Source organism: Phoxinus phoxinus, assembly GCF_949152265.1.
Source record: "Phoxinus phoxinus genome assembly, chromosome: 8".
NCBI classification, from domain to species: domain Eukaryota; kingdom Metazoa; phylum Chordata; class Actinopteri; order Cypriniformes; family Leuciscidae; genus Phoxinus; species Phoxinus phoxinus.
The window spans coordinates 33,207,417-33,219,857 of NC_136883.1; the positions used below are offsets into that span (position 1 = coordinate 33,207,417).

The 12,441-nt window shown below is 37.0% G+C and overlaps 1 protein-coding gene across 21 annotated transcripts in view; it reads right to left on the reverse strand.

Annotated features, from left to right (window-relative positions):
• The window catches only part of plin1 (perilipin 1), an 89,829-nt gene that overhangs the window by 10,860 nt on the left and 66,528 nt on the right, over positions 1 to 12,441 (reverse strand). For 5 of the 21 annotated variants that reach the window (XM_079621682.1, XM_079621694.1, XM_079621688.1 and 2 more), the window contains 4 exons: positions 5,049 to 5,113; positions 4,550 to 4,745; positions 2,010 to 2,092; positions 1,647 to 1,911 (listed from right to left, as the gene is read on the reverse strand). In XM_079621682.1, the coding sequence (XP_079477808.1) occupies positions 1,647 to 1,911; positions 2,010 to 2,092; positions 4,550 to 4,745; positions 5,049 to 5,093 (589 nt within the window). In that variant the 5' untranslated portion in view covers positions 5,094 to 5,113. The other 16 variants (XM_079621684.1, XM_079621696.1, XM_079621679.1 and 13 more) reach the window with 14 other exon arrangements.

Sequence of the window (12,441 nt, forward strand, 5' to 3'; positions counted from 1 at the left end):
ACTAATCAGATTCCCTCTGCTGAATGAACCATTAAACACGGCCACAGAAAGACACAACCATGAAAACGGTCTTGGGATAGAAATAACGGGCAACGTGCGGCTTCTTTAGGGCCTCGTGAGGAAGGAATTACCACATTTGACACACTTTTACACACATGGATAAACAAAGGATAACCAAAGAGAGCTGTACACGGGAAACTTCACTTTTCTGTTTCTAAGGAATTAAAGGAATCATTGCCTCTGAACAGAAAGGTGTCTAAAGTCGGGTTCACACTGCACGATTTTTTGCCACGATTTGGCCATCTGAGACAAATTTTGAAATTCCTAAAATATTTTTATGATCCTGGGCCAAAATCTGAAGTCTTTTACGCTTTTGGTGTAAAATGTCCTTTAAATGTGCCAATTTATATATATATTAAAAAACAAGCAAGCATGCCCAGCACAGGTGAGATAAAATAAAGCAAAAGTAATGAAATGCAATACTTTCCATTAAAATGCAATTACTTAATTTTTTCAGAAAGAAATGCATTATTAAAACACATTACTTTTAAACAAAACACATGCAATGCACACTAGAGAGGTGACGGTTCTCCTTTTCAGTGTTATTTTAATATTATGTACATACTATTATATTTCGAAACAGCTTTTATTGTTATATTTCCATTTAGCTTTACTTTATTTTAATTTCCGTTTTAGTTTGTTTCGACTTATTTATAGTTTATTAACCAAGCAACCAGTGAAGTACAACAGGAAGAGATGCTTAATGATGATGTGATGAAACACCCTCTTTAAAATATCATATTAACAGATGATGCAATTTGAAGCCATGAATGCGAATACGTGCCTCCGGACACATCTCTGTAGAGGAACAGACACACAGTGGACACTTAAAGATGAAATATTACAATAAACAGAGAGGAAAGAGGACACAACACTACTATATAGTAGTTCTTGCAGGCACTAGACTAGATCAACACTTATTCAATCCAGAGCTCTACATGTATATTAACTGTATCTGTGGCTCTAAGACTTGAACCACAATAATACAGTCCACAGCACAATAAAAACATTTTTATACGACTGTAGTTGATAGGAAAAATAGAATTGCAAAGACAATGTTTACACTTAACAGAATAGATACAATTGCTAAATGCATGGTTTAACTAGTATGGAAGCATATTTCTGCCACATAAGAGAACACTGCTTTGGAAAATCGTAATTATGACATCAAAGTAAAAATTATGAGATAAGTCATAATTATGGCAATTTTTTTTTATTTTTTTTTATGTTAGAATCAATAACTTTTTGTCATTCACTTTTTGTCATTTTGGCATCGTTGATCTATCATGATTTACCAAATCAGTAATGACCTTCCATATAGACATGGTTCAATAATAGAGAGAAAAATATAGAGTGCAAATGATAATGCACATATCCAAAGTCATGTTCCGGGACTTTAACAATAACGTTTCGGCGACATCTAGTGTCTAAAGCTTTAAAAGCACATGCACTTTGCCGCATTGAAATGATTTGATATATATGATTTTCTTTTACAAAATGAGAAATGAGGAACGTTCACAAAAATGTACGCCCATATTCTGTAGGAATATAAGGGCAATAATAAGCATATGACATTATTTGAATACCTGTCTCAGCTGAAGATCCAGGAAGGACATGTCCGACCAGGTTCTCCGTCAGACTCAGAGCCCTGTTGGCTCTCTGCTCGGCCAGGTACACAAGCTTGCTGTTGAGGACATACTGTATGCCGTCCCTGATGGCATTCTTGCTCTGCTGGTACCCAGTAGATACCTTACCCAACACAACGTTAGAGGTTTGTTTGATTGGACAGGCGATACCATCTTTGGCGGTTTCCAAAGTGGAAGACATCAGCTCCTTGATATTTGCAGCCAGCTGTTGTGGGACAAGCAAACAAACCTGCATTTTAAATGTCAGCCAACAGTTAAAGGGAATCCAGGTAACAACTTAGAGAGCAGTTTTAACCACATCACCTCTGCAGGCTGAGACTGCAGGACCGGCACCTTCTCCTCCAGGCGGTCCAGTCCTCTGCAGGCCATTGAATTGGCTGCTACAACTATGAATAAGAAAATGTTTTTTACGTTTTATAACTTGAGAGAGAACCATTCAAACATACTAACACATCTTTCATTATTGCAAGCATATGCTGATTCATTTGATGAAAATATGAACAGGCTCTTTCAGAATGTGTCCCTAGATAATGCTAAACCTTACCAACTCCTCCAGAATTCACGAGGTTGACCTTTCATTTCTGAAATCACCGCTGAACTGACCTGGAACTTGATAGGCTCTTATGCTCACAAAGGCATTTATTTGATTGAAAATACAGTAATATTGTGAAATATTTTTTTTACAATTTCCAGTAACAGTTTTCTATTATTATATATTTTCAAACATAATTAATTCCTGTGAATTAATTCTTCATAAAAGTCTTCAAGAATTCATTATTGATCAATTTAACGCGCCCTTGCTGAAAATTAATGACCCTAAACTTTTGAACAGTACTGTGTGATTTCATTTACGGTGACTGTTTTTTTTTTATGTTACTCCCAACAAAACTAACATATTTAGTTTATGATTTTAAACTAAAATGTAATTAAAATACTGTAGGCCTATATATAAAACACAAACATTTTGATAATGCTGCAGTTACATATCCTGAATGTGGATTATGCCATATACCAGACTACAAAATATCAAACCATTAGCTCATTACAAAAAGGAGATCAGAGTGAGTCAGAGTGCTAGTAACATGTAATTACGTCTCTCGGCAGATGAGTCTTGTGTAATGCTCAAGTGGGTCCTTGAAGGGTTCAAACATTTAACATTATTGCCCAATTATTGATCTAATCATAAACCAGAGTTCAGTTTTGCAATTCCAGACTATAACCCTGGCTGCATTGCATTTCTCAACTTGTATTTGAATTCATGTTACAAATATATTTGAACAAAATACACAGCACTTGGCCTATTTTTATTAGTAGCCTATAGTTCAAGTTAAATAAATGATCTGTTACTGTTGTATTTTATCAATTAAGATCACTATTAAATGAATTTGTCAAGTAAGGGACATCCATGCAGTCCAATAAACAGGTCACAAAACGTATAGATTTATCATTGACCTGAAAGCACAGCATGCACTATAGTGGACATGACAGAAGTTATTGATGAGTCTTACTGCGTCTAGACAGACTCTCCCCCACTGGAGCATCAATATCCATATTTTTAAGACCAAAACACCTCATTATAGGCTCACCAGATTGGTCTCCCTAAAACAGACTTGATTGCAATACAAAAATAAGATATTAGGCTGCTCGATTTGTTTTGGTCTTCCTATATTCTGACTGATTTATTGCCAAACTAGAATCTGAACTCTATTCCTTTAAATCAATTTGAACACATTTGCTCACTAACTGTCCCCAAAACACAAGTACATTCTGCAAAAACTGATCATTTTACTTGCTAATTGTTTCATTTTGTATTGGACTGGCCTGTGACAACAACATTGTATATATATATATATATATAACCCTGCTATTGCATTCGGGTCCGCCTTGACACGGAAGATGTACATACATTTTTTATTTTAAATCCATAGGTTTTAGTAGCATGTTAAGACTGTCAAAATACACATCAAATTTTTTTTTTTCAGATTTTTTAAACAAAAAATGTAAGAGATATAACCATTTAAACTGAATTGTTACACCTTTTGCGTTCGGGTCTGTTTTGACCAGAAAGTGAACTGTGGCTTTACACATGAAATTATACTATAAAAAAATAAAAAAAAACATTTATTAGTTAGATTTGTCTCAAATTACTTCTGTAAAATGCATTTAGCTTCTTTACTACACTCACACACACATTTTTTTCATCCTCTGGGGCTAGATAAAATATTAAGATAAAATGACAAAAAAAAAAAGAAAAAGAAAAGTGTCTTAATGTGTTTGTAAAGCAAAAGTTCATAGACCAAGACTAAAAGGAAAGTGGGTTTGGAAAAGAAAAAACACATTTCACTTTGCTGCCACCTACAGGTATTGATGGAACATTTCAGAATAAAAATGAGATTCAAACTGTTTTTCATCATCATTTTTTTATATGAAAGTAAAAGAGTATGCAAATAAAATTAATATATTTAGTTTGAAAACATGTCAGAGTACCGGTAATAATGTTTTGGTGTTGTTTTGTGTGAAAAAGAATATGTAGGTTTCATACTGTTCTAAGCAGAGAAAGTTTCAAATAAATTTAATTTTAAATCCATTGAAGTCAATGGAGTTTATACTGGCAGTTCTAATATTATGTGTTCTGGTGAATTTCATGTAATATATTATTCAAATAAAATTTCTCATAATATCTTTTCTTGCATTGACTGTTTTATAAGCTTATACGTTCCACCGGGTCCAAACAGACCCTGGGATGCAAAAGGTGTTTACAGTTTTTTAATGCTTTAGGAGGATTAAACCAGTTTAATAGCATAATGACTTTTAACAATAATACAGAAGATTTGAAGACTTACGCTGGGGCTCCAGTACATGGAGGGCAGGTTGCAAACTCCATACAGCCAAGCTGCCAGCCCTACTCACACCTTTCTCATACAGCCCACACACACACCGTATGATGGAGTGAGACTGTTTCGTGCTGATGTACGTCTTCTCAATGGATTCGAGAGCAGCGTTGACAGATCGAAGATTGAGGATTCGAAGAAATACATTCTGTAAGGAAAAACTTGTCATGTTTCTTGTTCACTTTTACACTCTCACATGAAAAGGTGCATTACAACAGTACAATCATGAATATAAACGATAGTTTATTTAGCTTTCTACCACAGTTTTTAATCCAGTTGAACTTTGTTTTAGCCCTATCCCTTTTCATAGCCTACAACTGCTGATAAAAAGCAGTGACCCTCAAATAAAACACATGCATTCATATTAAAAAAGTGAAAGACAATAACCTTAAAAAAGAAAAACTGAGCTATCAGGAGGAGGACATCACCCGTCACAAATTTAAAACAGTACCTGATCCTTTAAAACTTCACCGGTGTCCTTTTTTTCACTCGCCATCTCCAATAGTCTTCAGTGAGCTGGTGAAATATGTGGAGAGAAACTTTAGCTGGCCTAATCCCACATGTACACAACCATCTCGTGACAGAATTATTAGATCATGAGTAGGCTAAAGCATGTGTAAGTCTCACGGTAAAGCTCCGTATATAAGACTGACATTAACAAATCACAGCTCTACTCCGAGTCTGAAATGAACTACACCCACTGAACACTGGCAACCCTGTCATGATTTCAAAATCTCTCCCGAAATTATGCAAATGTGTTTTATTGATAAATCCCAAAGTCTGTATTTACCATGTCAAACTGAACTCCATTTAGGCCTGTCACTGTGCAACAGACAAAAAAAAAAAAAAAAAACGGGCTGATGGTGCATCAGCATCACCCTGATGAAAAAAGGTCTAACAATGTAGGCTATAGTTATGCTACATTTGACCTAAAATGGTCTTACTAATCTCTCAGGCTGGCCAAGCTGGTCTCCTAGCCTTACCATGGAAACTGTTTGAAGAGAACCAGCCTAACAAGGCTAACCAAGACCATCAGACCATCTTAAACTGGTTTAGGATGTTGTTGTTGTATGTTTTAGCAGGGCAAATGCAGTGGTCTACTATTGGATAGTGGCTTGCAAAGTCAAAGATGGCTGAAATGTGACCACCACAGGGCTAGATTTCACGGAAATATGCAGCATGTTAAGCCTAAATAATAAGTTAATGTTAACACTAACCATTCAGCGTTATTTTTGCTTGTTTGACTCATGTTGCACGTTTTCCGCAAGTATGTTCTGTGTTGTAATAACATTTTGAACCACTAGATGTCGGTGTTCCACTTCCACAAGAGCACCTGTTACTTTCGCTATATATTTTTTGCCACTAGATGTCAGAATTTCTCCAGCTTCTCCAACATTCACCCTGAAAATGAGCCAATTATACTTTTCAGACAATGACGGAAATGTTTTCTATATTAGCTTTCTAGCATTTGAGATGTTTTCACAAAGATAAATGTTTTTAGATGCTGACAGTTGTGAGTGTGAATTGTCTTAAAAATAAAGTTTTGCCAAACAGATTCAAATAACTATGAGTGATTGATGTATTGGTGTATTCATAGCAGTGGAAAACCTGTTGTAGACTGATTTTTTATGTGAAGGACTCGAGACGTTTTTGCCGGTATAATCAATAGGATGTGACCTTCACGCGCGCTCCTGAGAACCTCTCTTCCATTCTTTGACACATGAAATTGCTTGTTGTTCAGGATAATGCCGAAAGAGCTATTCTGTACTGTATTGTTAAAGGGATAGTTCACGCATAGATGAAAATTAGCCTATGATTTACTCACCCTGAAGTCATCCTATGTGTATATGACATTCTTCTTTCAGACGACTACAATCGGAGTTATATTAAAAATTGTCCTGGCTCTTCCAAGCTTGATAATAAGTGAATGGCTGTCTGTCTTTGGAAGTCCATCAAAGCGCATCTATTCATGATTAAAGTGCTCCATGCATCTCTGGGGTTAATAAAGGCCTTCTGAAGTGAAGCGATGCGTTCCTATGAGAAAAATATCCATATTTAAAACTTTATCGACTAAATAATAGCTTTATTAACCTCCCAGAGCCGTTGGATCACTTTTATCATGGATGGATGCACTTTAATGGACTTCAAAACATAAACCGCCATTCACTGCCAAAGCTTGGAAGAGCCAGGACATTTTTTATTATAACTCTGATTGTATTCGTCTGAAAGAAGAATGTCACCATGATTTATAGTTTTTCCAATAAATCAAAAACCAGTAGCTAATTTGCATTATATTGAGGTGGTTTATTAGTATGGTGAAAACCTTCATATTTCATTGCTGTTGAGGAGGTTACCAAACTGTACCTTCCTTATAGTTCAGCTCAATCATATTAAAATGTGTTGATTTATGAATACAGCCATACAAAAAACCTCAATGTGAAATTATGACTCACTGCATTGCATATATGAAAGGAAAACACCTTGAACTAGTCATTTCAATTGGGATCACTGATTGACCCCTAAAGATTAGCTTTTCCACAGCACACTTTTATTTGTTTAGACTTTGCTAGATTGCCTGTGATAAATGTGTCAATTCAATCTAAACGGGTATAGATCCAGGCAAAAAGACTTTATGCCAACTAAATAATTGTGATTTGCATTTCAGGGACACATCGTGACAGAGGTGAACAGGGGTGCTTGCGCTGATACACACACTGTGTGTGACTGTGAGTCTCTCTCAATGATGTGGATCCAGCTGTCTGTGTTTCTAATAGCATCTGAAATGTGTTTACAGTCCCTAGGAAGGTTCAGCCTCATTGGGAGCTGATGGCGAGAGAAGCAAATACTGTTTTCTTTGCCAATAAAGACAGATATGGAAGATTGTATATGAAGAGTCCAATACCATTCAAGGCAAATATTATCAATAGTGATCCAATGCTGATAAAGTTAGAGAAAACACCAGAGAAAAAGGCAACAAAACAATTCGAAACGAAACAACACTCACTAAGGAGCTTAACAGATACACAAAACACAAAAAACAAAGAAGTGGTGGGAGATCAAAGGAAGGAACAAATTATTATCATACCGCAGAGATGAAAAAATAGATTGCAAGACAAGAATTAAGAGCAGGATGATCATTTCAAAGGCATCCAGAAAATGAGGTGTACTACTGTGTACTTAGTAAACATCTGTTGTACCGCAAGAGATTTTAAAAGTGGCATGAAATAAAAAGTAAAAAGTGACTATTTCTTGAGCACCAAATCAGCATATTAGAATGATATCTGAAGGATCATTTGAGTAATGATTCTGAAAATTCAGCTTTGACATCACAGGAATATCTTAACATATAATATACAGGAACATATAAAAAAATTTTTTTATCAAATAAATGCAGCCTTGGGAAGCATAATAGACTCCTTTCAAAACATAAATACTCAACTTTTTGAACAGTAGAGTGTGTTTGTGTATGTGTGTGTGTGTTGTGTGTGTGTGTGTGTGTGTGTGTGTGTGTGTGTGTGTGTGTGTGTGTGTGTGTGTGTGTGTGTGTGTGTGTGTGTGTGTGTGTGTGTGTGTGTGTGTAAATACGTCAGAATCGAATATTTATTCCTGTTATGAAAATAATGCATATTGCTGAAAAGATTGGTCAATTATACATTGAGAACAATATAATAAACAGTAGCTTTTTGTTTCGTCTTTTTCAACTGAATGAATGTGTCCTATACTTTTACTAGTGTAACCTTTATTGTAAAATGCACATATAGAGAAATCTTCACACACTCTCAAATACAGAAACCTCCGTCATTATCTCTCTTCTTAAAAGGTGCTCATCATTGACTATTATTAACACTATTGCAAGCAGAAAGCTTTTCTCCAGTAATCTAAGTGGTGTTTCAAATCCATTAGTGCAAATGTGCCCAGCTCTATTTGCTACTTCCAAGTAAGTCACTCGACACTATTCAAGCTTTGATACCAAGTGTGAGCTGTATTTGAACTTTGAAACGCGACAACAACAACAATTAGCAACAACAATGACATGCTCTTTAAAAAGATGGGAGGTTATTTCTCAAGTTACTTCAAATAAGAAGGAGTACATTTTTCTCAAAATAGGTTATTAAAAGGGTCCCGTGTTCTGTTAAATTTACTGGTTGATCCCCTAAGAAAATATATATTTTTTCAGTTTTAAACATCATTAGATCACTATGGCCATGATAGGCCATGATGACAATTTAGGTGGAGTCTCCACTCTAGGAGAATTCTCGATTAAGGTTGCAAATGCCAGTTTTCTTTATCTTTAGCTTTTTGAACATCGTAACCTCCGACACCAAACACGGAATGTTTATTAAAAACACGCTGTTATATGAACCATAAAAGGCTCTGGCAGTTACCTTTTTAAGGCATTACAAGATGGCATTTTAGGGCCTGTATACTCAGTTACATAAAATGAGGCGTCATATACTGACGCTTTTGACATATCGTTTACATCCAACGCACATGGCACCCTTTAGCGTCAATATGAGACGCAGATAGATAAGGGCCAGAAGGCGCCACCTAGCGGTCTAACCCTAACCCTACCCCAGACCTAAACCTAACCATAACCGAACAAAGCTCTGTGCGTGTCATATTGACGCTAAAGGGTGCCATGTGCGTTGGATGTAGACGAAATGTCAAAAGTGTCAGTATATGACGCCCTAGGATGAGAATGCGTTGTTGCATAAATCACCTAACTGTGCAGAACTGATAACTAAAATAATATAAATAGATTAAAAAGGTAATCCATCTGGGATCTGTTTGATGATTGGGCATCGCAGTGAGAATATTTGTGTTTAGTGATTGCCTATCAATGCAATTTTCAATTCCACGGATATATGAATGTAGAAAAAAAAAAAAAAGAAGGAATATATTAGTCACAGCTGCAGTCAAAAGAGGTCATCTGATGACCGCAAGCCTATTAATAGAGAAGTGCTTTGTCATTGAATAATAATGAAGCTAATACATTGATGTCTCCCTGCAGCAAACTCCCCTCTGAGCTTGCTTCCCACGGGCACAGAAAGCTGATGTGACTCTCTAAACTCCTGTATACCATCCTCCGAGACTCGTGTGAAGCGAACACAGCAGGGGTTAAGAGGGGCCATCTTCCTTCTACCTCACATCTACCAACAGCCACAGGAGAGAGTCTACCAGAAAGTGTGGTATGATTGATGCACACGCTCATATCAATTGACATATCTGAATTATTGCTTTTTTTATGGGTCCACTGCAATAACCATTTAGTCTGACTAGGGATGAGAGTCATAAAGAATTGAATTGAATTTATAATCCTTCCATTAGTGATTATTTTAGTACATTTAAGGAAGTTTTTAATGGCATAAATGTGATCCAATGATTGCCCTTAATAAGTAATGATATTATACAAACAGGAGAAATCCTTTTTTCCCCCTCATGTACTGACTAATGTTAATCAAATTTCCAGTTATTCATTTCATGTCGTGTCACAGAATGTGCATATCTTGTTTATAATTTCACCACCGTGACACCATAACATATTGCTGAAATCTGAACCACCTCTGCTCTTCCCCGAATGTGCCAATGTTATAACAATTGTTATGAAAACTGTGCTGAGGGGCGAGTCTGAGGGGATAGAGAAGGGGAGAGGGAGGCAAATCCAAAGCTGGAGACTTTTGCCTCTGTTGATAAAAAAAAAATAGCCAATCACCATCGAGTATTTCACTTTCAGCCTAGCCTCCCTTGGTATATCAACGTGCATTAGGTAATGAACTGCTACAGCTGATAATGTACCGACTACCTTTAAATATGGAGAGTAGAGCTATTGAATATTTGATCGACAACAAATTTACCAAGCTACCATTCGAACAGTAGCTACAAATTAGAAGTTAAGGAAGACTCCGCGCTTAACGGTGCATTCACTCGGGGCGTCGGCGTTAACGCTTCTCATTTAAGGCTGATTTATACTTCTGCATCGGACCTACGCCAGAGCCTCTACGCCAGGGATAGGCAACTCCGGTCCTGGAGGGCCACTGTCCTGCAGAGTTTAGCTCCAACCCTAATTAAACACACCTGAACAAGGCATTGTTATCAGGGCTGGAGCTAAACTCTGCAGGACAGTGGCCCTCCAGGACCGAAGTTATCCCTGGTCTACGCTGTAGGCTACGCATTGGTTTTCATTTATAATTCTGCGTCTTTGTCCGCGTTGACGCGAAATTACACATGCAGAGGGAGCGTGTGAAACCCGAGGGAGGGGTACTAGCAGACCAATCACAGCGCTTGCGTCCGCATAGAATTGACGCGTTGTTACATTTTTGGAGAGGTACACGTCATGGGTACGCCGAAGGGTTGTGGAACTGGAATTGTGGGTACCGGTGTGTCGCGTCACTGGCGTTGCTCGCAGCAGAAGTTGATTTTTTTTTTTAACTTTTTAAGCACGTTCGCAGGCTTCATCCAATCAGATCGCCTATGCAAATACCCTAGCGCAGACGCTTGCGTTCATGCAACACCAGAAAAGTAATGTGAAATGTGAATGCCCTCCGTCAATCATTGACGCCGACGCCCCATGTGAATGCAGCGTAAGTTGGATATAGGCTATGAGAATCAGCTTCACTAAAAGGCTGAACGTGCATGTACATTTTTAGCATGGACATTTAAAAGGACAGAAGGATGGAACGAAAACACATAACGAAAACTGTTTTTATGTAACCAGTTCTGAAGCATATGTTTCTTGGTTCTCAACCCTTAATGTGAGAGATCACACCATATGACAAGGTACCACAGAAGCCATATATAGACCACAGAAATGTGCATCTGCACAGAAATGTGCAGCCAGGAGAAATCTGTCCTCCATCTAGATCCTTCATATAGAGTATATGGGTTACTGTATATAAGAAAAAAAATACCAACAACAACAAAAAACATTTTCTTAGATGTTCTTTTACAGATTTTGTACACCGACGCATGTATCATTTTGCACCCGACGCACAGCGGACTTTTCCCTCCACAGACGCACGTCGGTAAATTATTACTTGTGAAAAAATTCACAAGTAATAGATTTTGAAAACGGTTTTATTCTAAACCGCTATTCAGCAGTTTTATGCATTAATGGCAGGCAGGTGCTGTAAATGGGAGGATGGCGTTTGCAACAAAGGAGCCGGCTCATGCAAATGAAATTATCAACCTTAAGTATTGAGCAGCAGCTGTCAGATGATGTCCAATTATAATTATTCCTTTGAACAACAAAAAACCTCTCTGAAAAAGGAAAGTGTCATCTATCCACCTTATTTTTCAATGCGGAAGTAAGGTGTATTCTGTGAATGTGTGAGACTTCCGATTCATGAGCCGCTATAGAAAAATAAAGAGAAGAATACATCAAAGTGCAGTAAACTGTAAAACTGTTACAGCGTGTTTTATAATTCAGACAATACATTTAAATAAAATGGTAAGAAATACCAGTTTGCAATATCAAGCCGCATAACAAGCTGTTTTGTACAGCTAAAAATAACTGGAAGCGAATGACACCGGAAGCTAGACACATTCAAATTACACATGGCCGTGTTTACCTGAAAAATAAGGTGGACATAGCTTATATTTCAGGAGATGCTGCATAAAAACTATTGCCGAAGGAACAAAAAGGCTTTAATGGCAATTAAATGTTGAAGATGAAGAAGACAACTAAGCAATGTCACAAAGAACAAATGCACAGCTGAATGAATAGCATGTATGATGCCTCATTTTACATCATTGCTTTATGTTACCGTTTGCAAAAAACACTGACATAATGAACACTCTTCATAATGTCACAATTCATATTTGCCACAGGTTGAAACCCACTCCTT